Raw genomic sequence first — 27,667 nt, forward strand, 5'->3', positions numbered from 1 at the left:
ATGTTTTGGACAAATGACTAAATGCATATAACGTACTCTAGTCTATAAAGTCTATATTTCGCTGGATTTTGTGCTTGTAATTCTAGAATTCATCCAGCAGATGGAGGCGTTTCTCCAGCCAACACAACCCCACCTGCATGTGACCTCGTCACTTTCCACGTAGCTTTTCCTCGTGTTGCGTACATTTTTTTGTTCTACAAACTATCATTTATTTGTAAATATCTCTTCTTAAGAGCTTCCCTGATCAAAACTAACAAAAACAACAATTCTTAGGGATTATTTTGTGAGGTTCCCACACCTACACAAAATACAATAAATTATTTAACAGAAATTTAAATGTAAGTTATTTCAGATATTATAGTGTTTATTCTGTGTTTTGAGATACACAAAGAAAAGTAAAACAAAATGTAGCAATAAATTTCGCTAGTAAAACGTCCATTGTTACTGTTAAGACCAATTTAAAAAAACAAACAAAAAAAACAGGCTCGGACAAATTGATAGCAAAACAGAATTTATTTGCATAATCAGACTAACAATGCTTAATCTCACTATTCATATAGACTGACATTCTGAGTGAAAAGGAAAGAAAGACAAAAGAATTTATAGAAGGTATGGCTTTGGTTAAATAACATGCCACTACACTGATTTGAAAGGCTCCTGTAACATATCTTAAATAAAGAAAAGAAATAAGGCTCTAGAATTCCCTGAACAAGACAAAAGGGATGAACAGACCCAACCTAGTGGTCACACAGCAGATGCCACTCATGCTGTGGGAAATGATTCAAATTAGTCCTGCCAATTGCTCTGGCAGACCACCGCGTTCTCGTGTAACAGCCAACACATTTTAGTGGACTCACAGACAACATGACAGACAGACTGGATTCTCACTGATTGGCCTGCGTGTCAAACCACAGGCACAAAAGCAAAGAGAGTCCGTTAACACACGCTGGTAATCCACAGTTGCATAGTTGCAGGAACGTCACAAGCAAACGGCGTGCTGTCCACCGGCTTGTGTGCTGCTCAACATTCATCTGTTTCCCAATACAGTAATCACAGCAAATATATCCGAGTATCTGCGCCACGCCTTCGCCTCTTCATCCCCGGACAAGTGGTTAGGAAATGCATACGCCAAGCACATTTCAGACAACGTAGCTGCGTTGAATATTTACAGAAACCCTCCCAGGAGTTAGTCCGAAACGGTAACGATGGGGAAAGAGATACAAACAACGTGGCTCCACCTGTGCGAGACGAGCTTAATTTTTGCCCAGTGAAAAGACGAGGAATGATCGGACAGCGCAGAATGTCGGAACAGCCATTTGTGGACATTCTACATGAAAAAGTAGGATTTGATACACGTTTGGTTTTACAGACCAAGATACAGACAGTGTAAAGGTAACTGTGGACACTGAAAGTGATGAAAGATTGGCTTCTCCTTCAAAGAAAAAGTAGCTGTGTAACATGATTTCCACACTTCTTAAATCTTCATAAGTGTTTTTGATCAATGACTCAAAACGTGACTCTAGTGACTTCACATTTCCCCACTCTCTAAATAACCCCAAGCTGAGTTACATTTCCAAAGTCATGATGTTCTATAACAATGTGGATTTATCCACACCCAATTTTCTTCAACATAACAAGTGTTTAAAAGTCTTTCTGACATCATATGTGGTAAAAAATAAAAAGCTTACCCCGCATTTCCAAAGCTAACAAAAAAAAAAAAAAACAATAGGTCATCTGTTCCCTGCTAAAATGACACACTCAGCCAGTGAGCAAAATTGTCACACACACACATTATGGATTTCTGTATCTCATCCAGTCTGAATTAGCTACACTGTAAAATGATACAAACTGTAAAAGTTGAAAAACACAACGATTTTAGGCTAATCTTAACCAACGGCTGACATCTTACAAACATATAGAAACAGGGGGAAAAAGTAAAGTTTGATGCCTCCATGATTTGCGGGGAAAAATGGCACATTTCTGGTATTTGTAAAGGTTTACGACACCGTTTACATGCTGAACATGTCTTCATTAGATTTGCTGACCAAACAAAAGCCACTTCAAAAATGTTAGTCAGCAGAAATGTTGGTTGTTTTTTTTTCCCCCAAACTTGACATGAAAACAGTATTCTGCTTCCACAACATGCACACAATCAGTCTAAAACATACTTCCATCATCACCAGAGGAAAACTCTTCTTTTCACTGGTACAGCGCCTTCCAAAAACATTCACACCTCTTGAACTTTTTCAGTTTTTTCACTGCAACGCATATGCTCATATTGTATGCGACAGATCAAATTTGAAGTAGTGAGAAATTGTAAATGACGGCAGTTTTAGACTGGGACAATACAAATTGGCGGCGGCAGCATCATACACCGATACAGGAAAGTTAATCAGCGTTAATAAGAAACCGGAAGAACATGGTTCACTTTAAAAAGCATGTGCCATTTTCCTTAAACTTTACAATTTTAAACTACTTTGTGTTGATATCTTGCACAAAATCCATAAAGGTTGTCAAAGGTGGGAAAAAGTCCAGAGGGTAATCAATGTTTTTGCATCGCGCTGTATTATAATCGGACCCTGCTCACAGTTCTAGCCTGCTCTAAATGTGGTTCTCTAGTTGAACAGTTTGATGAAGCAGCCCTGGCAGTAGGGTTTGTCGTTCTGCTCTTTGAACGTGCCTTTGTTGAGCTGCTTCAAGCAGAAGGCGCAGACGAAGTGCTCCGGGTGGAACTTCTTGGACATGGCCGTGATGCAGCGGCCCGTGATGGGCTTCTGACAGCCGGAGCAGAGAGAGCCGCGGCACTCGTGGTAGTGCACCTCGCAGTACGGCCGGCCGTCATGCTCGAAGAAGCTCCCGTTCACAAACGGGGTGAAGCAAACCTGCGGACACACGAAAACGAGCCGTAATTTCGCCTTCTCTTCTCGTTATGAAGGCGACAAAAATCAGCTGGGAGGGAGAAAATCCGCATTACGAACCCTGCAAACGAAACACTCGGGATGCCAGAGGCAGTTGAGAGCAGAGATGTAGTTCTCCAGGATGGCTCTGGCGCAGCCGCCACATTTCGGCGCAAACATGTCGAAGTAATCCTTCCTGCAGTACGCCTTTCCGTCCTTTTCGTGGAACCCTTTGCAGGAAACACAGGAGAAGAATACGGGTTTTACATGGCCCGTAAAGCAAAAGCAAACATATTGCTAATTCAGAACTTAAACAACTAAAATCTTGTACCCTCTGGGCCGAAGAAGGATCCACACTGAGCACAGAAGAAGTGTTCAGGATGCCATGTCCGGTCCAACGCCGTCACGACTTTCTGAACGAAAGAACGACAACAAAGCTTACTGTACGCCAACACTTCTGCCAGAGACGTTCACGTTTTTACAGAGTGATGACGCACATCCAGTATGGGCCCGTTGCAGTAGTAGCATCGCGGAGAGAACAGGTTGTGGTAATCTTTCTCGCAGTACGGCTGTCCTTCCCGCTCGAAGAAGTTCCTGGAGCCGATCTCCTCCTGACAGTGTGTACACACAAAGTGCTCAGGGTGCCAGGTACGGCCCATGGCAGTCACCACCTGAGTGAACAGGAAAGCAGGTGGAGGGTTGAAACATGTTTGGACCCAATATTAGGGGAGCTTTACAATAAAACACAATCTCCCGAAGTAAATTTGGTGCAGGTTCTGGTGCAAATAACATACTTGAAATAAGACAAAACTTACTGACACGTGACTTCAGCAAATTACAGAAGTTCGTTTTAAGTCGAATTTCCCTTAATATTGACCAAAAAGTCCTAATTATAAGTCAAACAATCTGCCAGACTTTTTTTTTTTATATTATATGTTAAAATGTCTTGTTACCCTGGCAGACTATTTCAGCTTGGGGGATTGTTTTTGGAACCCAATCCCACTTTGATCTGTATCCTTTGTTTCTTTGGTTTCCACAATATCTCTTGTTTTCTAGCTGCATTTATACGATTAAATGACACACCTGGATTGTATTCACTGGTTTGGTGACTTTAGAAAGGCAATTTGTTGGACTTCAGGGAAAATGAGGGTGAACACAAAGTTTTGCCACATCCAAAGGACTGAAAATGTATTATTTTCCTCCTACTTCACAATTATGCACTATTTTGGGTAAATCCATCAAATAAAATTCCAATAAAATAGTTTAAAGGTTATCCAGAGGGTATAAAAGTTTTTGTAAGGCCCAGTGTATGAAAAGTTGATTATATCATCTCACCTGTCCCACAATGGGCTTACAGCAGGCACCACAGACTCCTTTAGCAACTGTCTGCACCCCCAGTTTGTTGAGGTCAGACTGCAGGCTACCAAGCATGTTGTCCAGCTTGTTGACCTGTGTCGGCGGCCCACCTGGAACTCCGGCCTTCCCCTGGGCCATGATCTAAAACGGTTGCAAACTGTTATGTCTTTCTGCTCCACAGAGATGCAAATGAAACAATTAATCACTTGAAGGCTACCAAAGTTCAAAAACAGACATCTCTAAGGACGGGTGAACAACAGAAGGGGGTAAGAGAAGGGAATTCGTGCCTGCATTGGAGGGAAGAATGGGTCATACTCTGTTTGGCAGCCTACAGACACCAGGAGTTTTGGTGCTGCTGGTTGAACTGGCTCCACCGGTGGTGGATAGTTTGGCATGCGGACAACAGGAGGAGGGGGTTCTGGCTTAGGGTGGGGAAGGTCCTGAACGGGCGCCGGTGGGGGTGTGGATTTTGTGATTTGCCGAGGAGGAGGAGGTGGCTCCTGAGCACGGATGGCTTGTGAATTAAAGGAAGTAGGTGGAGGAAGAGGTGGTGGTGTTGGGACGGGGAGCTGCTGTACTGGGAGTGGTTTCTTAGGTTCTTCTATAACAGCAGGGCGACGAGGGTTAGGGGGAGAAAGGGGTGGGAGGACCTTCCTGACAGGGACTGGTGACTCGGGAGGAATTATGATCTGAAGGGAGACAGAGAGGAGCGTGAAGGAAAAGCGAAAGAAGGTGATTTAGCTGAAAGATATTTTGGTTAAACGTCTGAGCACACAGCAGCCAACCTTGTCGACCTCACCGCCCCATCCGTCGGGACGGAAACGCTGGGGTTTGGACATGACGACGACCCCGTCAGTCAGCCACTCATCCGACTGTTTGCGGCGCCGCTCCGAGCGGCTGATCCCGAGCTTACCCTGAAGCTCCTCTATGAGGCGGTCCTGAGACGAGTTCTTGTTCACAATGATGGGGCCCATCTTCCTGCGCAGGTGAGCCTCGCGATACATAGGATGCACGTTGGGAGTCTCTTTAGTGCGCCTAATCACCGATTTTATCTAGGAGGGAACGGTGGAAACCTCATCTTACACCCAGATTCACCATAAACCAGTTCACGCAACATGCCAGTGGGCCTTGGGGGTCGTGCATCATGTCCTGTAAGCATGCTTGGTCATATGACGACAATGAACTGAAGCCCTCCAAATCCTTTTCAACATGACTCAAGCAAGCAAACTACTCACTAAGTCAGATGCGTTAGCTTCTTTTACACAACACAAGTCCAAGTGTAAGAAATAATTTTTATGGTTATAGCAGCAAAAGCTTTGAGTTAGCCAAGGGTGCAATCTCAATCCAAAAACTGTTAGATGGCTTCTTTTCTTGTGCTTGATAACCAAAGGCGTTGTATTAATAAATTTATTTATTATAAGTAAGATATTGTAAGTAGGAATAGATATACCGGACCAAACTAGAGATGTACCCACTGGGAACTAGAATTACCAGATGGCTGGTTGGAAACTTCAAGGTGGACGTTGTAGCGAGGTTTTAGTATCAGTAGAGTGTCTACATCTACGTTCTTCCTCTGGCATAATCTTTAACCAGCTATTTTAAACATAAACTGTATTTTTTTGTAATTGAATCAAGAAATATTCAATCTCTAAAAAGCCTATTTTGGCTGATACAGATATTTTTTCTCTGGAAAGTCAGTAAGTACAGCAGATCAGTCAGTCGGCCCTCTCTTATAGCAAAGCGAAAGGGAACAGTGACTGATCAGTTTCACATGTAAATACTGGCCAAATGCACATCTCCCAAAATTAAGAACACTGGCACCAAATTATCAGTACACCCCTAGCTGATGCATATAGAGACCAAATAGTAGCTAACTAAATTTTAAAAACACTTCGTAGTGTAGAATACGGCTTGCGACCAGCGTGGTTCCTAAATATGTACCAGTTTTTAACTTCATCCATTTTTGATGATGTTAACAATACACCTGAAGCAAATGCTAGCATGCATCAGTCTCAGCAGCCAGAACCAAAACAAGCCTGCCGTGCATATGCATACATGTCCCGTTGCAGAGACTCTGTCTATACTGGGAGCTTGGATCAGGGGCATGTCCAAGGCAACCTCAGGGGTCCCAGGGCACGAGGAGGGGGTCATGGACTCATCCATCCAGCTGGCTTCAGTCAGTGGAGTCATGCTGCCATCTGTGTACAGCCTCTCAGTGAACGGTGTCATGGTGCCGTCTAGTCCATCATGTAGGGACATTGACAGCTCCTCGTCAGCCCAGTCCAGGTCTCCGTTCCCGTCGGTTCCCATGTCTATGGAGTCGTCTGTGATGGTGTTGGTGGCGCTGGTGAACGTGTCAGGTTGCACACAGCTTCTGTCCATGGGCAGGATCAGGTCCTCTTGCACCTCCTGCAGTCCTTTCCTGAGTGAGTGAGCCTCCACTGTCTCAAGTGGTTCCTCTGTGTGTGATGTATAACTCTGAGCAAAGCTCATCGCTAGAAGTTTATCTAGGGCCTCGTCAAGAGAGGGCTCCTCTCCAGATGTTTGCTGTAAAGCAAGGGAAGTGTCTCTCTGGGCTACAGGAGACACCTCAGACAGCTGTCTGCTGGTACTGGTGAAGATCAGAGGAGAGGGGATCATCAGAGGAGAGACTGCAGACGGCGGCGAATACGGTGCTGATGGGAGGTGCAGAGAAGATTGAGACGCCGACACAGCAGCAGGCAGAGGCGAAGGAGTCGAGAGAGGGGGAGTGAGGCTTTTTGAAAGAGTCGGGGAGGTGAGATCTAAGTCCTGGTCAAGGAAACAAGCAGGCCGCTGGCTGATAGATTCAGAAGCGCAGAACATTTTACTAACTGATGGTGAAAGCCGCTCTGCGGACGGACTGGGGGTTTTGGAGGTCTTGCGCTCCAGGACGGTGTTAACAGAGGTAAGAGAGGGGGTAGTGGCATTGGAAAGGCTCGGGCTATTTCCTAATAAGCTGGAACTAGACGGAACAGACTGACAGAGGACGAGCAGGGACTTTGTTTGGGAGGACAGCAAGGTGGCAGAGACATCTATGACAGAGTCCAGGTCGATGTCACTGGCAGCAGAAAGAGACGAAGTAGGACTGTGCGGTACGAGAAGGTTCGGATGAGGCATCGCAGAGCCACTATCCTTTCCTTCCTCATCTATGTGCAACTCTAGGGCAGCAGATAAAGGGAGGAAAGAAGAGGCAGATGGGTGGGGAAGACTAAGAGAAGAAGAAGAAGGAGCCACTGGGGTGACGGAGGAAGGCGCTGGAGAATGGTGAGAGGTAGTTGGTGTCCCTGCTTGGTCTGGCAGAGAGCCCAAAGAGCTGGGCTAGAGAACAGAAGAAGTACAACAAGATAAAAGGAAGAGGACAGAGGTTATAAAAACTTCTTTAGGAGAGGTTTGTGAACAGAGGATGTAAAGTAGTCTCTACAACATATACCCATGCTGACTTGTACCTTGAAGTCAGATAAAGAGGCCATCAGTTCATCCAACTCTCTGGTGGCACAGGAAGCAGACATTCTTGTTTGCTGTTGAGACGCATCCAAATCACTATGACGTGTGGAAGAGCTGGAAAGCATGAAGGTGATTCTTTTTCACAACAATGAAACTTTAATCCAAATGTAAATGGGATTAAAAGTAGGGGTGCACCAGTAAATTGGTCGAGATTTTCTTAATTTTGGGAGATTAGAGATCTCACATCTCAAAAGGTCTGAAAATCAGCCACTGTACTCTTTCCCTGTGCTATGAGAGAGGGCTTGCTGACAGACCCAACCACCAGGTCACGTCTGTATGTGTGCACTTAACAATAGTTGCCTCACTGTTGCCAAATTAGCAACATGATGTTCAACAACTTTTCAAATAAAAAATAAATTGACATCGGCCAAAATCGGAATTGAAAGTTAAGACTTTTTAGGGATTGGCCAGAAAATCAGTCAAACCAATCAGTGCACCCTAATTAAAACCCCAGTTTTATTCTGTGTTTTTACACAGAACAGTAAAATGTTTCCAAGTATAAATACTATTACTAACATTTCTTCACCATTTCTTGTAAATAAGGCTAAGCAGTTTAATATACACTTACATGAAGCATTTAAAAAAACAAGAGAAATAAAATTTCATTTTTTAAATCTGTCAAACACGTATATATTTATAGGCTTACAAGCACATAGAACTTGAAGGATTTGATAAAGCCATACAGAGCACCTTGCTAAAGTATTCACAAACTTTATGCTTCATGCATTTCACTGAGATTTTATTTGACAGACTAAAGCAAAGTAGTGAATAATTGAAACATAGAAGGATTTTGCCCCCCTAAGTCTTGATAAATAAATCTAAACCATATTTATTGTATATGAATTTATCTTTGTACTCTTATCCAAAAATAAAATCCAGAGTAGCCACCTGGTAACTTCCATAGGAGCTGCTTTGACGCATTCGGTGGAAAAATCTGTTGCCACAACAACTACAGGTCCTTCTCAAAATATTAGCATATTGCGATAAAGTTCATTATTTTCCATAATGTAATGATAAAAATTGAACATTCATATATTTTAGATTCATTGCACACTAACTGAAATATTTCAGGTCTTTTATTGTTTTAATAATGATGATTTTGGCATACAGCTCATGAAAACCCAAAATTCCTATCTCACAAAATTAGCATATCATGAGAAGGGTCTCTAAACGAGCTATGAACCTAATCATCTGAATCAACGAATTAACTCTAAACACCTGCAAAAGATTCCTGAGGCCTTTAAAACTCCCAGCCTGGTTCATCACTCAAAACCCCAACCATGGGTAAGACTCCCGACATGACTGCTGTCCAGAAGGCCATCATTGACACCCTCAAGCAAGAGGGTATGACACAGAAAGGTATTTCTGAACGAATAGGCTGTTCCCAGAGTGCTGTATCAAGGCACCGCAGTGAGAAGTCTGTGGGAAGGAAAAAGTGTGGCAGAAAACGCTGCACAACGAGAAGAGGTGACCGGACCCTGAGGAAGATTGTGGAGAATATACTCTTTATGGAAGAGCAGTAACAAGAACGTTATAAAAGGGAAAAAGCAAATATGTGAAAGATGGTGGTCAGATGCAGCCCATACATAGCAATAATATTACGCAAGTAAAAGAAAAAGGTACAGTGCAGTAAAACTATTCATATAAGTACCTTTTTTTCCCCAAAAAAGTTACTCAATATAACAAGTACTACTCACTTGTGAACATAAACAACATCAGTAGGCTACTTGTTAACAAGCTTAAGGTGCTGTATTGGCGTTAGCTAGTCATCTTTTAGCTAACATTACCTTTATCCAGCAGCTTTACTCAACTCAGTCGGTTAGTTTGGGGGGAAAACTGTCCAAAGTTCTTTGTGTTTTGCTGCCATGATTCTAACACACAGCTGAGCAGCTCTGCACAGCAGCAGCAGGCCTCCTTCGCTGCCGCACAGGTATAAACTCAGCGCGAGCGTCGTAGCGCTCATGTTGCGTTTTAAGGTGGCTCGGAAAAACAGGTCATGGCGTGTTAACAACGATTAAACTATTTTAATGGCTGAAAAAAACAAAGAGTTGGTCACTCTGAGGTAAAAACAAACAACAGGGGGTCACGGCTGACTCTGTGGGCGGGCAATGCCCCCCAATGCCCGCCCACTCCTCCGGGCCTGGTCAGATGAAACCAAAAGAAATTTTTGTGGACTGCATACAGAACACTATGCGTGTAGGAAAACAAGCAGATTGCATCACTCTGAAAACATCATTCCCACTGTGACACTGTTACTTTGTGTTGGCCAGGCAGATAGAAAACCAATTAAATACGTTCAAGCTTGTGGCTGCACCATGAATAAATGAAACATTTCAACATTTTCACAAGGTTTTGTGGATTTCACAATTCTGAAAGGGTTATGCAAAATAAACCTTGCTTAAATTCAGTTACACTTGAAAGTTGGGCTGCATAAAATGCCGCAAATGTATGGTTTTCTCAGAATAACTGTTTGCAATTTGCATAAATGTGAAGAACCGCCTGGAGTGCAATAAGTGTTCGCTAATTATTTAAGCACCATGCATTCATGCTCTCTGCAGCTCTGATATATTTGATGATATTGAATTACAATTATTGTTTAATGAAGCATAAAACGCTTAAAAAAGATGGTGGAGGCAATAAAAAACTAGAGCTAAGCTTTACAATAAGTTACTTTATTTTATTTGTGTATTAAATTTCTTTCTAATTTCATACCACAAACAAGCAAAAATGGAATGACACTGAAAAATCCTAGCATCTTTTTGTTGACAGAGTATCACTTTTGTCAACTGATCTCAAACACACGACCATGTGTTTGAGATGAAAATTTTGCTTTTGTTTGTATTTTTAGTAGCTGGACTAGATATCTGCAGTCTATGTTTGCTATGAATCCAGAACACAGGGTAGTAAAATGTTTAAATGTTTGGTTTATTTGTCACAACAATATTGCAGTCATGACATATACAAATATTGCACCACATGTTTTCCCTAATATCACGCACTCCTACTTAGAAAGATCACAATACATTTATTGAGAACCTCCCTACTGTTCCCTCTGACAGAACCTGACTATTGATCTTTCTTCTGAGTAGCTTATTGTTAGCTTTTCTCTTAACTGCATTAATCAGAGCGAGTAAAAACGGAGGCGGTACCTGGGTGAAGGACCTGAACCCTCCAGCAGACCCTCCACAGGGGGTCGAGCTTCCTCCGGCCTCATCCCATTTCGTTTTGGCTTTTCCTGAGGCGGGGGGCTTACGAGGATGTCAGGAGCGCCTCCGTTCTCATAGTGGGTGATACTGCAAGACGGTAAGGGTGGAGCTGCCTCCTCTAAGGAAACATGACAGGAGGAGTAAACGCTGCTCAACACAAACAGAAGTGAGAAAGTGTCGAACTTCCCCCTTGTCCTGTTTCCCCATTTTCTACAAAGTGGACTCCAGACCTCATGTCTCAGTCGACCCACCACAAATACATGCAGATTAGGGGGAGAAAAGACACAAGGAAAACTCAGGCCAGATGCTTTTAATAAAACTTGAGGCGTGTTACTTGAATAGATGTCAAAGAATGACGACATTTGATCCAGTTGCATCACCATGCAGCCTCCCCCGCATCGTCATTTTTATCATATAAACGCAAAATATTTGTGACAATGCTGTTATTTAATACTAAAATCCCATTTAAATGTGTTAAAATTGAACCTATGATGTATTTTCTCCAGCATGTCTCTTCTCTTCTAACTTCTCTGTATTCGTTTTAGGAATTTAAATGTCTGTCAGTGTTTTCAGATTAGCCACAAAAGGAAGAAGAACACAGAGGTGCAATTTATTTATTATAATGGCAGTTTTCTCTACCTGTAGTGGGGAAAGAAGGGGAGCTCTGCTGCACGGCGTTAAGCTCCAACAGGAGCCGGTCCAGCTCAGAGAGGTTACTGCCCAGGGCAGAGGTGATGGCTGCTGGAGATGAGTCTGACGTCTTGTGTTTGTTAGGAAAACTGAAAAACACACAAAATGTAACTTAAAGGTAAACGGAAATGTAGTCTGCTTGACTCAAGAGGACATTCAGAGAGCGAGAGCAACACCTGTAAACATGGTCCTCTTCGATGTGTGACAGCGGAGAACTGCTGCTGTCTCCTGACCACGAGCTCTTATGGGCCGAACCTAAAGACTGGAGCAGATGAGTAAAGTCATCAACATTGTAGGTTCAAAGCCAGGGAGCGCCTCATGCTCTCATAAAGTAGAGACCTACCTGTTGGGAGGAGTGGTGAGAGTCTGGTTGATCTGTCAGGGAGCCGTTCAGAGCGTCAGCTGAAGGCGGAGGTGGAACCGGAGGCGGTACGGACGCGTCTTGGTAGGGGAGTCCGCCCGTCGGGATGGAGTAGGGGGTCTCATCGGGCAGAAAGACCGGCCGCTTCGAGATGTGGGATGTAGTAGATTCTAGGTCTGCAAGCAGCGCATCTGAAAAGATGAAATACTTTTTTTAGGTTCCCAACCCGAGATCGATTTGGGATATCAGTATCAAACAACAAGAATCAGATTGTATCAGCCTGCATACAAACTCTCCAACAGAAGCATTTACTTTGACCCAGCATTCCTGTCCAGAAGCGCTCGTATCCCGAACAAAGCCACTGAATAATAATAAATGGGTCAGTTGTTCCTTATGTCCGAGGTAGTCTTTGTCTCTACTTCTGAAATTACTAAAGATCCTTCATGGCAGGGAGGATAGAAATAAACGTTTTTAACGTCTTTCACAAATCTTAAATCAGCTTAGCTCTTAAAGTAAAATTTAAATAATCAGCACATGTAAGGCTTTACAAAAAGAACAAAATCATAGATATAATTTGAATAACAAACCTTATACTTTTATGTCTGTCATTTTATCAGATGCCTCACAGCTGATTAACAGAACAATCATTAGAGGACATTCTGCATTTGTGGAGTGGAGGTCAGTAAATTCCCTCATGTGAAGGGACGGCTCAGTGACAGTCTGCCACTCCAATGTGTTTACAACAGCAAAATCAACACAGCACTTTCCACACCATCATGTCCAAAGCAGTCCAAGGCTTTGAGCAGAACTTTCTTTGCAGACCCACATCCAGTTAATCCTTCTGCACACCTTTTAGAAATGCATAACATTACATAGAAAGTTTGTACAAAACTTAATTGAGCTCAGGAAATAAAGTGAAAATGATCAGACAGGATACATAAAACAAACAAAAAAATAATAATTCAGCATTTTGGAGAGCTGCAGAAATCATCTCAAAACATTAAATTATCTCAAGATTATGACTGTGTTTGCATAAATGTCAAACATGTTAAATGTGAGTTTCTCTATGTGAATATAATGTATTATTATGTATATATGTCAGGTGTTACAAGGCCACAATACACCTTCAGTGTTCCAACCTTATTCTATTGGAAAACAATGAAACAATACAAACTTGTTTTAGTTGCACATGAAGTAGTGCTTTTATATATAAATGAAAAGTTTAGAGCATTGCCATCCAAACTACTGAATTAACTAAGCAAAAATAAACAAATCAGTTTGTTGAGTTTTATATTTTTCACAGCCAGTCCATTGATGTGGCACTAGTACCTCTGGACCAATATCTACAACTAAACCCCCAGTCTACCATCTTGATTTGTCAAAACCAACAACCACTGCTACTTTCTCCAACTTTACTTGTGCATTTATTCTATTGACATGTGGATTTCCATTTAGCTTTACGAGAATGAATACAAACTCAACAAGACAGACTGATAACAAAGAGGCAGGCAGGCAGAAAGCATTTCTGAATGGCGTCCAGGGTTGAGAGGGTACAAAGTTATCCTCCTGAGAATTTGGTGCAACTCCAGAATAAAATAGACCCTTACATCACACCATCCGTCCGTTCGTCCATCCAGCCTCCGCCTGACCAGAATAGACCGCCGTCACCAGCTGCATGCCGTTATGCTACGATGCTTTTGACATGCCATCATCTGCTTTAGAGGATCCAAAGCTCACACTGGCTTAAAAAAGCAGCGTCGTTTCAATCCGAGAACATACAAACTTGCTTCGATTTAGAGCTTCTTAATGACTGCAAAGTTTTATTTCCCGTTGGTGTAGAAAGTGGTTCAACGATCAGCGAAGAGAATATTTCACACTTTTCTAGACAAGAACTTCCCTATTTAATCCTGACTCTTCATCATCACCTTCTGTGGTCCAAGGGGGAATCCTGCCCAGAAGTCAAACGTCCTCCGTCCTGCACTTTGACGTAAACCATGTGGGAGTTCAGGCCTATTTAAAGCGGTAGGCTCAGTGTGTAACCATGTCTGTGCAAATGTGCTGAAATATCCAGACCAGCTCGAAATAATCTGCACCTGGTGCTGACATGCTAAACAAGGCCCGACTTAAATTGACTGTCCCTCATAAAACAAAGCCCGCAGATAGAAAAATGCCAAAAGTGGTTTTAGGACAAAGGTGAGCCATAAAATGAGCCAATCTAAATGTAGCTGTGGTATCATATTTCTCTTACCCAAGTTTTCAAATTAAACACGCTTTTGGACTTGCTATACTTGTTGTACTGAATTCCTAGAAAGTTCCTGTTGGCCTTGGCAGAAAGGACGGAAATCCTGCCCAAGGACTGCAGAGGCACTTGCAGACAAAGCAAAGTTCTCCAAACTCACCATCAACTGCTGATATGACACAGAAGTGACTGGAAATATCTGGAAATATTCAAAGTTCTTCTTAAAGAAAACTGTAATGAATCTTCTGGAAATGTGAAAAGTTAACTTCTTACTTTTCTCATTGTTTTAATGCGATCTTTATAAGAATCCGGTGCTATCAGAAAAGGTTTTCAAGGTGATTTCTGGGATAAAAATACACCTTATCCTCAATGAACATGTACTTTATTATTTTATTAAATTACACATTATAAAGGAATTAAAATCAAGAGTATCTCCCATGCAGATCACTCACTATTTATGTCATTTATGCAAAGTCTAACTCAGAAACCAACAACCCTTTGAAGAAACACAGAATGCTGTCGTAACACAGATAATTTCCCTTTGCGGTACATCATGTATTTTTGAATGAATTATTTTGCACATTGAACATTCATTCTAATAATGATACTGCCGCTATTCCTAAAGAAAATGATCCAAATATCTATCTGCCATGTTTTTGAAGATATTTAAAAAAATAGTCTTTAGAAATAGGTTGTTAACAGGGCTTGACAGTATCAGGAAAACATCACAATGCAATATTACCATGGAATATAACGATAACGACATCATAATAATAATCCACATTTTCCCTCTACGTTCTCCTTCTTTTCCATCACCAGTGTCTGACCTTTCTCCTCGGGGTCTTGTCTGATGATCTACTGTACATCAGACAAGAACATGAAGGATGAGAAAATGGCTGAATATGTTGCTGTAAAGCAAACCTAACAAACATTACATTCAAGCAGTCCTGTGTGTTCTAGCTTGAAATGAATATTTAAATAGAAACTTTATTTACTGACAACTACTTTTGTTTAGCTTAGGCAGCATAGTTGGTGCTTATATTAAAAATAACAACAACATAAAACACAGGTTTTACACTCCATAAATTGCACATACCTATATGAAAGTGAATTATTTTTGTTGTTGGTTTGACATTTCTATTATTGTTGACGTAACGCATCGTTGCTTAGTTTCATTATTACCTAGAGCTGGGTGGGGCTTTGTTTCCTGTGCATTTATAAAAAGGAATATATGGAGTTAAGAGAAATAAACCTTTTTATATTATGAGCTACAAATAACTTTGCATATCAAGGATTTGAATATACAGGCTTATTTCACACCCACGGCCTTGAGCCGGAAAAGGGTAGAGTGCCTTCTCCGGGTCAGGGGGGTGTCCTGCCCCAAGTGGAGGAGTTCAAGTATCTCGGGATCTTGTTCACGAATAGGGGAGGAAGGGAGCGGGAGATCGACAGGCAGATTGGTGCAGCGTCTGCCGTCAAGCGGGCGCTGTACCGGTCCGTCGGGTTGAAGAGAGAACTGAGCCAAAAAGCGAAGCTCTCGATTTACCGGTCGATCTACGTTCCCACCCTCATGAGCTTTGGGTCATGACAGAAAGAATGAGATTGCGGATACAAGTGGCCGAAATGGGTTTTCTCCACAGGGTGGCTGGGCTCTCCCTTAGAGATAGGGTGAGAAGCTCAGTCATCCGGGAGGGACTCAGAGTAGAGCCGCTGCTCCTTCACGTCGAGAGGAGCCAGTTGAGGTGGCTCGGGCATCTGGTCAGGATGCCTCCTGGACGCCTCCCTGGAGAGGTGTTCCAGGCACGTCCCACCGGGAGGAGGCCCCGGGGAAGACCCAGAACACGCTGGAGGGACTATGTCTCTCGACTGGCCTGGGAACGCCTTGGGGTTCCTCTGGAGGAGCTGGAAGAAGTGGCTGGGGAGAGGGAAGTCTGGGCCTCCCGTCTGAAGCTGCTACCCCCGCGACCCGACCCCGGATAAGCGGAAAAATGAATGAATGAATGGCTTATTTAAAATGTTTCTGTTTCTCTTAGCAGTATGTGGCAAATATTCATGCCGTTTTGTGCATAAATAAATAAATGATAAATAAACAAATTCTCCGGTATGGAATCAATGCTTTTTGTTGGAAGTAAATATTGCAGACTTTATGAGCACGCCACCTGATCCCAGTTTATGTAAAAAAGTACTCTCCCTTTAAAGAATAAAAAAAGGTTAGACATAAACTTCTGAACCGATACACTTCAAACTCTCCTTATCCATTTGTTTCATTTAAATGATACTAAATACAAATGATGATTCCATTTTAAATAATGAATCAGTGAGGAAAGAAATAAATCTTCTTCACAACACAGATTGATATGAAGAGTTTTCTTTTATGATCAGAGACATTTTGAGTAAAGGCAGACAATGGAAGGTCAGGTTGTCCATTCGAGTTCAGAAATCTCAGCTTCTTCATGAGTCAGTAGTTTGCTCTTCTATTTGCTCCAGGCTGGCAGCTGATGGAAAGTAGATAAAAGATAGTCAGCTAGTTCATTTTGGATGTTTGAACACAGAACTATAAATTAATTCATTATGAAAGTGTGTTGATTGTTCACTTACACAACAGTTTACTGCTCTGAGCACAATTTTCATTCACAAGGCTACGGCAACCTTAATCGCCTCTGCCTTCGCCCTCTCTTCCCTCTCCTCCCTCTCTTGCCTCTCTTCCCTCTCCTCCCTCTCCTCCCTCTCTTGCCTCTCTTGCCTCTCCTCCCTCTCTTCCCTCTCCTCCCTCTCTTCCCTCTCCTCCCTCTCTTGCCTCTCCTCCCTCTCTTCCCTCTCCTCCCTCTCTTCCCTCTCCTCCCTCTCTTGCCTCTCTTGCCTCTCCTCCCTCTCTTCCCTCTCCTCCCTCTCCTCCCTCTCTTGCCTCTCTTGCCTCTCCTCCCTCTCTTCCCTCTCCTCCCTCTCTTCCCTCTCCTCCCTCTCTTGCCTCTCCTCCCTCTCTTGCCTCTCCTCCCTCTCTTGCCTCTCTTCCCTCTCCTCCCTCTCTTCCCTCTCTTCCCTCTCCTCCCTCTCCTCCCTCTCTTCCCTCTCCTCCCTCTCTTCCTCGCAGGACATGTCCTGGCACAGATGCTGCTGCACCATTTCCAACCCTGATATTTCCCGACAGAGCATTTCCAGAATCTCGAATTCTCTCAGACTGTTCCATTCAATCTCATCCCTCAGGTTGGATTCCCGTTGATGCAGCGCCAGAATCTCCTGCAGGAGTTCGTCCCTTTCTTTCCTCAGCTCCATGTAGCTGTTGGGTTTCTCTTCACCGATGTGGTCCAGGATGTGATCCTCTATGTGCGCTTGCGTAAAGACCTCAGGCCTGTGGGTGCCTTTGTGAGCTCTCGATTCTTTTTCTTTTCGAAGCATCAGTTTCAGCTCCAGCAGTTCTCCACTGAGGTCATCCACTCCTCTTTTGAGATTTGCATCGGGAATCTGGTTTGGCGCTGGACATTTTTGACAGACATTATGGATTTCTTTCAGTTTCTGCATGAAATGGTCTGCGATTTGAACTGCCCGTTCAGCTTTGGCCTCCACATTCAGCCGCAGATTAGTTTCTACCTGGAGCTGGCGATTCAGTTCTGGAAACACATGAGTGAAAACTTCTTCTACTTTTAAGGTAAGAGCAGCACACTGGTTATCTTCTACACCATAAACAAATATGCTTACAGCTGACAGTATGAAACCAACTTACGACCAATGGCTTTGTTGGGATCTGCATCCTGAAGCTCTTTAAGTTTGTCAATTTCTTGACTCAGAGCCATGTTCTTTCTCCTCTCTGCTTCAAGCTTCTTCCTGAAGTGGACTCTTGTTTCTGCATTTTGCTGGTGGAGTTCTTCGTTTTCACCAAAAAGAATGTTCAGCTCCTTCTCATACATTTCAAAGAGGTTAACCATGTGCTCACGACTCCACAGGTTCTCCATGTTTGCATTTTTCCCCCAACACCCTAACCAGCAATGCTTGCTTTCCCAGCGCAGAGGGCAGTGTGTCGAAGGCCTGAGTTGATTCTCTGCAGTGAACTCTGAACTGCTAGAGGACCCGACTGCAGTTCCAGAACATTCGCTGCGTCGTCATAAGGATCCATGGTGACATTGTGCTGTTCTGTCCACCAATCACAGCTGAGACATTCCTCTCATTTGTTCCGCTCAGATCGGAAAGGACATTTCCATTTAAAATATCAGAAGATTTTACATGTAGTTGTATGTATGAGTTCAGAAGAATATTTCATCACAAAGCTATTGCTGAAAATTATAAGGTAACTCACAGTTATCTTTCATTTTCCTTTCTTTTTTTATGTTTCATATTGACTCAACCACTATTCATGAGCATTAGCTTCTCAGCCATTAAAGAAAGTAACATGCAACTGGGAAAAATATGTTATTGCAACCAAACAATCCTTTGCAATTACAATATTGCACGCACTGATAGTACTGTATAATGATTTGATGCAATGTGCAGGTCTAGTCGCTTTATGTTGTTTGTCTGGTGTTTCAGAGGAAGTTTAAATAACTTACAGGATGATCATTTGAGACAGACCAATTAGGATTTTTTTTTTTTTTGTTATAGATTTTTGATTCTCTGTAGTGAACCCTGAACTTGCTAGAAGACCCGACTGCAGTTCCAGAACATTCGCTGAGTCATCATAAGTTGTTTGATATTTCCAAACTCTTGTTAAGAAACTCTGCAAGTCCAAGTGGGTATAGATCAGGGGTGGGCCCTCCTGGTCCTGGAGGGCCTGTGTCCTGCAACTCTTAGACGTCTCCCTGGTCCAACACACCTGAATCCAACAGCTGAATCACCTCCCAAGTGCAGTCAGGTTCTCCAGAGTCCTGCTGATGACCTCATTATTTGGGTCAGGTGTGTTGAAGTAGAGATACATCTAAAAGTTGCAGGAGACAGGCCCTCGAGGCCTGGAGTTGCCCAGCCCTGGTCTAGGCAATGGGTGGATAATAATTGTACACTTTAAAAAGTTACTTCCCCTCATTAGAACCGCTACACCACAGTTAAAACATGGACAGCCAATGTATGTTAATAATTTATGAGATGACAATAGCTCAGCCTATTTAAGTCAACTTGAGGAATGGGTTTCAAATTTTGCCCAACCAATTGGTCATTTAGGGTTCAGTTTCACAGAGACAAAATAAGCAATTTGAAATTTAAGTAAGAGAGAAATAAATGTGTTTTGTATTAGTCTACAGTCGTCATTTCTAATAATTCATAGTAAAATTGCTTTTTAAATTACACACTTTTTTTTAAAGTATCAATTGTTTATTAATTAACATTCTTAATCAAACATTTTTCCCTATAGAAGTTTCAGCCAAAAGGTATGTTCATGTATTACACTGCAGTATAAAGCTGCAGGAAAAAAAAAAAAAACATACATTATCATGCAAAGTCCTTCACTTTTACTGAAATCTTAGATTTTTAATCTCATGTATCAAACAAGTCAAAGCAATTCGAATTTAGTTTTTCCTGCACTTCACTGACACTTGATTCAGCAAGACAAAGAGAGCAGAGGGATGTTGAAATGACTTCAGTACGGCACGGCTGAACTGAAACACTAATCATGGGGGAATCATTCATTTGAGCTTAGTTGTTTCAGCTAAACGACATCAGTGTGTAAGATAAGGCTTTGTTTTTGGACTCCTCACTGATCAGTCTTCTCATGCTCCTCAGGAAATGCAGAAGCAACAGCAAATTTATCTTATAAAAAATTATGAACAATTGATTCTGTCCTTCTTACATTTTTTTCTAGACCACTACCTTTGGTTGTGGTTAAAAACATACTTGCGTAAGTCCAAGAAACTCAATGTCATTGTTTACAACATCTCTTTCTGTTCCCTGAATGGACTTGACAAATCGAGCTCTGTGTGAGAAATCCCGGACAGAGCACTGAAGGACAGTGATAATTGCGTAGGTTAAAAAAAAACTACATAACCAGAGGTAAACTTCCTGCAGGTGCCAAAGTATGAAGACAAACTGATCAGACAGGAAACAACATCAATCAATGTCACTATGATCTACCTCCCAACTTTTAAAGACCGGGAAAACATGGCGATAAAACATCTGACCAACAATAACGAGTCCTTCTTGGTAAAACAGGAAAGTAAAAATATGTCTCACTAAAAGAAAAAAATGAAGCCTCGTGGAAATTATTTAAAATGACCCAAAATTATTTTTGGACCAAGAAAAAAAAAAAAGATGATAATATCATATTTAAAGACTAAACTGCACTTTGAAGAGGTTTGAGTATGTGAGTAGACCTGAAATGTCGATTTGTTTTGCTTTATGAAAGAAAACTCTCATACAGAAAAGTCTCAAACTTACAGAAACCTAAAAGCATCAACAATCCAAACAGCAGCGTGGGCCAAGAATCGGTCTAATCTTTTCCATTCCAGGCGGGGGGTGGGCGGTGTGCAGCAGCCACAATGGACAAAGTCCAATTCTGCTAACAGCATCCTGACTCAATGGCTGATTGTGCAGCGGTCTAAAGGAACAAAACTGTCACCAAAAATGAAACGAATGCATCCAACTAGTTCAAACGACTTCATCTGACTTGAGTCAAACAATACACAGACTGACAGCGGCGCTGTCAGTGGACACAACTGCGGTCACACTGCGGTACCGTATTGTGTTGACATTATTCTCATTCTTGGGGCAGTGGGCAAATGTATAGTCTTGACTTTGTGCACCCACTGTCCACCCACTCATGCTCTTCCACAGTCCTGCGATGTTTATCAGACGGGATGAAGGCACATGGGGAATTCCACACATTCCTCTGTCCACCCTGAGAAAGAAACCTCTCAGGTAGGGGCATGTGGAAAGCAGCTCTAAACGCAAACACACAAACTTAATCTAGCGAAAACAGTCATTAAAGTCCCGCCTCTCTCCCCCACAACACACCTGGAGTCAAGAAGAAGACACTCAATACTCAAGGCTATCCACAGCATGCTTTGAATTCCACAATAAGGGAGATGCCTGTGTTTTTACTGCCCTTCACCACACAGTGGGGAGTACACTGCAGGCACGGACGAAACCAGAGCACTTCGATCTTTTTCATGAACATGTGGGCAACGGTGAAAGGTCATCAGGGTCCACAGCTCACCTGTTTATACCCAGGGAGCAAAAAAAAAAAGCAGAACTGGCTCCGGTCCCAAACGGAAACCCAATCCTATCCTATCAAGCCAACCCAACGTGATATATTTATAACAAACAAGAAAAGCAGGGGCCGGAGTGAGGCGGTGGTATGGGAGATGCCAAAGAGAGAAAGGACATCAAAAAGGTGACGGAATCGACAGAGAATCTAACTTTAAAGATTAAAGATGGCTAACTATTTTTTTTCTTACCATGCAGTTTAAGAAAGAAAATCCCAAACAGACAATGGTAGACACTTAGTAATGGCATATAATCAGTGAGACAGAGGCATCATTTAGCGATTGCTAGCTATAAATACCCTGCCAAGCAGAGCCATGTAAGAAAGATGACACTCCCTTTGAAAGATTGCTAGACCAAAATAAAAGTGCTTCCCCACAGAACAGTAAATCAGATCACAAGGGAAAGTCTAGCGACTGATGCAGCACTCGGTCACTGAGGACAGTCGGACCCAAGGCCCGGATGAAAACCGTATGTCAACGAGGAGCCATCTGGGCTGTCTGCAAACTGTCAGAGAACGGCCATCTCGTCATTCACGGCATGCGAGCGCTTGTTAAAAGCACATTCGTTCTTTCAATAATATTTGTTCCAGACATTTTTTTAAAATTTTATCTAGGATTGCCTATGACAACTGTAAAGACATATGGGATATTTAGCATACTACAAATGTTCACTCCAACCTCCATGTGAATGTCATTAATTTAGCTACAATTTGTTCAATTAGCTCAAATTAATAAATAAATAAATCAGGCCCTCCAGTTTTTTGCAATTTCACAGTAAAAGTCACACAAAAAAGTTTGGGTTTTTTTCCACTAATGCCGGATAAACGTTCCGCAAAAATTGTCAAAAACATTGGGTTTGAGTGACTGATGAGCTATAGTCTATGATGGCGAGTATCTATTTAAATTCTCTAAAGAATTTATTAATATTTGTGCCTCTCTTATTTTTCCTTACTGTTTTCCTTGATATGTCAATTTTTTGACAAAATTCCTTGCAAATTTTTCCAAAGTAGCCCTGCAAAATTTGTGCTTTTGAAAGCAAAAAAAAAAAAAAAAGTGTCATGAAAACAATGTTGAGATCCAGGATCTACTGATAAATATTCATCCATTCACTGTAGATTGAATAATTTATTCAGTTAATCTAACAGGGACACATAACCAGCTGACAAGTTCTCTGCAGGTTCTGCCTGCCGACCCTTCGTTCTTTCAGGAGAGTGGATCAGATTAAGACCCTAATCAGAACAGCATCTCAACAGTGAGGCGGGAAAGTTTGGACTAGAAAGCTTAAGCAGAAGTGGAGCATGTAGACTCTAATGAACTGGATGGGGAAAGAAGCAGGTTTGGTCCCGAGTGCAGATATGAAGTCCATCGTCGTTGTTGGAGAAGCCCAGGTTGGGGATCAGGTCAATAGGCCAGATAAGGCTCCCGGGATTAACAAAATATAAAAGAAACGAAACGAATGAAAACCAAATCGTTTTACACCTCTTTAAGTTGCAAAATTAAAAAGTTTGTGTTGCCCTTTCCTTTCTTTTATACGGCTCCCAGCTGCATACTTCGTGCAAGGCCACAGAGCTAACTGTAAACAAAACAAAAACCATTATTTTAATAAAAGAAATAACATAAAAATGCATCATCGTTATCTACAAGTGAATCATTTGAATCTCTAATTTAAACTGATTTAAAAAAAAAACTGCACTAAAATTTAATAAAATAAGGATAATTTGATTAACCAGAATGATCAAAATTCAATAACATGAAAACTTTCCACTCACAAGAAACAAAATGACAGAACCTGTTTATTAAGCTGAGATATTTATTTCACAAGCAAATCCAAGCTTAATGTGGCATGTGTTGATAACTTGTAGAAATTCAGGGATCTTCAAGTTTTTAAGGCTTCATAGTGACGTACTGATTTCTTTTGTGAGCACATACACATAAGAAAATAAAAGCACTAAAAGCATCAAGCTTTACATCAGCCTTATTAACCTGATATCAGTCAATGCCTGTCTTGAGCCAAGATCTGAGGTCATGTTAACTGGGAGAAAGAAACAGGAAGCGACTGAAAGGAGCTACAACTGGAACAACAGTACGGTACAGCAGCAATTAACAGAGGAAAGGCTGTTCTGGCACCCGGCTCACAGACTGTAGGCCCGCTGCTGCCCCTCCAACAGCGTTCGACGGCCTCCAGCACTGAGTCCGCTCATTGTTTTCCTTCACTGTTTCCTGAGGATGTGAGACAGGCTCGGTTGCCTAAGCGATGAGGTCAGCTCTCTCTTCCCCAGACCTACAACAGGATGGGTGTGGATGAGGGACGAGCCTGATTTACAGTCGGGGGGGGCTTCTTTCCAGCTTTGCAGACGAGCCCTCTGGTTAAGCATGGCATGCTCTAACCCTGCAGCTTTTCACAAGGTGACAATGGCTAATTTGCTAACACTAATTCTGCACTGCTGACTCACAGTGAACCGCTAAAACACCTTTAAAGACTTTCAGCATGTAGTGGAAATGGTTTAAATATGCAGCTTCATGATCTCTACACCCAACCAAGTTTTCTTAGGGTTTTATAATAAATGTAAAAAAGACTCCCTGTCTGCCAAGCGATCAACAGGTCCTCCAACAGCTAAGGTTACAGGCCTGCCGTGTGTTTACAGATGCATTAAGGTGTTGCTATGTGCTTCGGTTTACACACAGATCTATTCGTGCTTCAATAGGTCTGGAAAAGGTGCCTGAGGAATTCCCTCCGTTTCTAACTATAAACGGCATTCGTTACCTGCTGTGTTCCCAGAAAATCTCCCGAATCGGATTAGAGGAAAACTGTTCCTAAACACGCTGTTGGCTCCCCAGCTAAAAATTAAGATGGAAACAAAGAAGTGAAACAGTAGGAATGACTACCGCTTTGTACCCAAGTCATGCACGGAGAAGTTCAGTGCTACCTGTTAGCTTAAGTGAGAAGAAACTTTTGCTTTGTTTATAATCAGAGTTGGTACCGCACAACCTTTTCTCCCACAAAAAAAAAAAAAAGACGTCCCTTAATGCAACAACTGACGTTTCTTTGTGTTAAATCGGTTTTGTCCTCTTGTCCATGTTATTGACAAAAACCTGAAAACTTCATCCACCATTTTTTGCCGTTTTTCCACACCCTGTCCTGGCTCCCTTTCACACTAACCTGTGCTTCACGCTGAGGCAACAAACCTCCAGCAGAAAAAATAAAATAACACCCCCCACTGTAAAGTCTGGACCAAATTTCCAGCACATTCTCTAGAACAGGGGTCTCAAACTCCAGTCCTCCAGTCGCTGTCCTGCTGTTTTTAGATGTGCCACAGGTACAAAACACTGGAATGAAATGGCTAAATTACCTCCTGCTTGTGTAGATCAGTTCTCCAGATTCTTAATTTTTCTATTCAGGTGTGGTGCAGCAGAGGCACATCTAAAAGTTGCAGGACTGCGGCCCTCGAGGACTGGAGTTTGAGACCCCTGATCTAGAATGTCAACAATAGGCCAGACCTGAAAAGATGCACGGATGGAGGGAGACTGAACTCTCCCAGTCATTTCAATCAATGCTTGTATGAAGGTCACAATAACAAATTTTGCTGAACAATAAATTGTCCCAGAAGTTATTGCGATAAATCATAATATTGCTGTTTTCAGACCATTTTAAAGTTACTCAATGGTCATGGCTATACAACGCAAAAAACACATTTTCAAAGATTGATAAACGTTAAACTCTAATGAACATTTAATACTGGAACTGGATTTTAAATATCCGAAAGAAATAAACAAAGCTACAGAAACAATAAATAACATGAATTGTGAAGTCTCTGTAAACAAAATTGTCCTGCAGCTGGTTAAGACCAAAGCACCAGACTGGAGACTTTTGTCATCCAGTTTTTGTTAGAAAGAGAGAGAAAGAGAGAAAAACGATAAATCATGCAACTGGAAATTATTGAGTTTGTTTCAATTTATCGTGCGATTAATTGATTTATTGCTAATTGCAACAGGCCTACTTCTACTTTCTGACAAGCCTGCGTACAAGTTCAGAAGTTCAGAGTATTAGGAAAAAAAAAAAAGAAAGAAAAGAAATAGAAACCAAACCGATTCATTTAGAACAGAAAACAGACGGAGCACTCCGACACATGTTGCTCTAAGGTCCACATCTGGGCGAGGACTCGTCCCATAGGGCCACATGCGCCTTGAAACTGAAGCTAGGCCTGGTTGCCACCTGGCCTAGATTGTAAGAAGGCTGATTGGAAAATTTCACTGGAAATTTCTGACTCAGCAAGGGAGGGCTCACCCTGCTTTCTCCCAGCAGTGATGATCACATAAATCGCACGAGAAAACCCCAACAAAGGGGTTAAAACATGATCAAGTTTCTTTCCTGATTCACGTGAGCTTTTAATCAACCAATCCTATAGCTTTTTTGGCTAACAGGTCAGTAATGAAGTGTGTTGTTCTTGCATACTCAAGGAGGGATTAAGAAATTTAAGACTACCACTGTGAGGCACTTAGGAGTAATTTAATCTACACTGTTTGACTTTTGCTCTACCAAATGTCAAAGCTCAATGTTTTTAACAAAGCGTTGGAAGATTTCAGGTGGATATAGACGGAGACCAACTGCGTTGCCGCAGGAGCAGGAGAGGTGTGGCGAGAAGGTAGGTCATGACCTCGCGAGTATTTGGCCTTGGACCTAGAAAGAGAATGATGCCCGAAATTCCTCAGCAGCCTCGCCTCACCCCCCTCTCCCTGTCTTCAGCAAGCTGTTCAGAGAGGCTGTAAGCTCCCACTCAGTCAACAATACGTCCTTTCAGCAGACTACAGCAGCAAGAGCATCTAATATGGCCTGGAGGTATTCTCACAGCAGGCCAAATGCTAAAATGTGAGCCACCATCTCTCCACTTAAACAATTACCAAATCCATTTAACTAAAGCTCCCTCTTTGAGAGGTCAGAAAAATAGGGAAAAAAACTTCACAGATGTAGAGGTTTAGCATGAAACACATAGCATGAAGTGAATATACTGAACAGATATAGTTGACATATATGAAATTGTAAGTGGAAGGAGATAAGACAGTTTGTCTTATCTTTTTGTCAATTTTCAAAGCATGAGTGAGAAAATGTTGTCTGGATGGATGAATGTCAAAATGTTGAAATATTTCCAGCACCAAAGAGCTCAATTAGATTTATTTTCCAGCCTGTGTAATGAACGCTTTGAGGGGAAAGTGTCTGTACCAGTCACGTCACAGGAAACTAAAATTGCGGGTGTTTTCAACACCCAAGTAATCAGACAAACTGGAGGAAAAAATAAAAACAATAAACAAACGATTGTTTGATTTTCCCCACAACCACAATGTCCATATTTCTAATTTAAAATTCAAGTATTTTCGTGGGTCAGTGGTTATGTGTGTTTTCAGTAATATCTGCTCTATCCCAGTGGTTCTAAACAGCCAGAATGAGGGCTGAACCCACATTGTGCTGCCTGAGCAGTCTAAATACGGAGGCCTGTTGACTCCACCACTTCAAAGTTGGAATGAGTAGCCTGGGGCAAGAGCGGAGGAGTTCACGTTAAAGCTCGATAACAACATGATAACTGAACATCTCCTCCCTTTGGAGCGATATATTGGATCAAAAGTGGCTCATATACATGGTGTAGGAGCGGAGTATCATTATCAGAGACATAACATGAGCGCGAGGGAGAGTTCAAATAGAGGTGGTGGTAAAAGGCTAGCGATGTCCAGTCGCTAACTTACTGCGATGCTTTTAATAAACAAATAGGAGCGAATTATAAAATGTGTCAAACGACTACTTATTTTTCCCGCAGGGCGTGGTAACATTTCTGTCTACATTTTAACTCACTTTTCCAGAGAGAAAGAATAACCTGGAGTTAGCCAGAAATACTATTTTAGACACAAAATCTCGACGAGACGTAAGTGACTCCTCCACCCTGCTGCCCGTTTCTCTTCATAGAAAAAAAACCACTTCGCTTTCCAAAAGCAAGCTTTGCAACTTACCCAGATCGTCCATGGTGACTGCCTGGTTGTGTCCGGCCTGGGTTTTCTTTCTGGCGACCTTATCGACGGTTTACGAAGTCTGAATCTGGCTCTTCAAACTTCTCCACTCCTGCTCCACAAGTTCAGTCAGGATAGGGACTCGTGAACGCGCAGCAGGGTGTTCATGTGTAGCTTACCCAGCGCGCCAGCATGCTGCGGTTGACGCGAGGTAAAGA

At 42.2% G+C, this 27,667-nt stretch overlaps 1 protein-coding gene and 1 long non-coding RNA gene across 4 annotated transcripts; both read right to left on the reverse strand.

Annotated features, from left to right (window-relative positions):
• Window positions 1–498: 498 nt before the first annotated feature.
• On the reverse strand, window positions 499–27,634 carry LOC122826332 (paxillin-like). 3 transcript variants are annotated; one of them, XM_044108051.1, is made up of 14 exons: window positions 27,453–27,634; window positions 12,018–12,226; window positions 11,851–11,936; window positions 11,624–11,763; window positions 10,928–11,102; window positions 7,721–7,832; window positions 6,309–7,592; window positions 5,039–5,305; window positions 4,541–4,942; window positions 4,233–4,394; window positions 3,395–3,568; window positions 3,229–3,310; window positions 2,979–3,127; window positions 499–2,882 (listed from the first exon to the last, which is right to left on the reverse strand). In XM_044108051.1, the coding sequence occupies exons 1-14, from the start codon at window positions 27,463–27,465 to the stop codon at window positions 2,616–2,618; spliced, it is 3,522 nt and encodes a 1,173-aa protein (XP_043963986.1). In that variant the 5' UTR covers window positions 27,466–27,634; the 3' UTR covers window positions 499–2,615. The 3 variants fall into 3 exon arrangements, with proteins under 3 accessions (XP_043963986.1, XP_043963993.1, XP_043964000.1); XM_044108058.1 differs by lacking the exon at window positions 4,541–4,942 and having other exon boundaries at window positions 27,453–27,632; XM_044108065.1 differs by lacking the exons at window positions 4,541–4,942; window positions 5,039–5,305; window positions 6,309–7,592 and having other exon boundaries at window positions 27,453–27,616.
• On the reverse strand, window positions 16,627–16,997 carry LOC122826348. The gene is made up of 2 exons (XR_006369770.1): window positions 16,873–16,997; window positions 16,627–16,769 (listed from the first exon to the last, which is right to left on the reverse strand). It is a non-coding gene; the product is annotated as an uncharacterized LOC122826348 (long non-coding RNA).
• Window positions 27,635–27,667: the final 33 nt, after the last annotated feature.

Source organism: Gambusia affinis, linkage group LG03, assembly GCF_019740435.1.
Source record: "Gambusia affinis linkage group LG03, SWU_Gaff_1.0, whole genome shotgun sequence".
Lineage (NCBI taxonomy): Eukaryota > Metazoa > Chordata > Actinopteri > Cyprinodontiformes > Poeciliidae > Gambusia > Gambusia affinis.

What these genes read in the sequence shown, in the direction of transcription:
- LOC122826332 (XM_044108051.1), bottom strand. An exon ending in GAAGAGGACCATGTTTACAG is followed by an intron (nt 11,764 to 11,850) that starts GTGTTGCTCTCG and finishes TGTGTTTTTCAG; the next exon opens with TTTTCCTAACAAACACAAGA. An exon ending in GCAACGGGCCCATACTGGAT is followed by an intron (nt 3,311 to 3,394) that starts GTGCGTCATCAC and finishes TCTTTCGTTCAG; the next exon opens with AAAGTCGTGACGGCGTTGGA.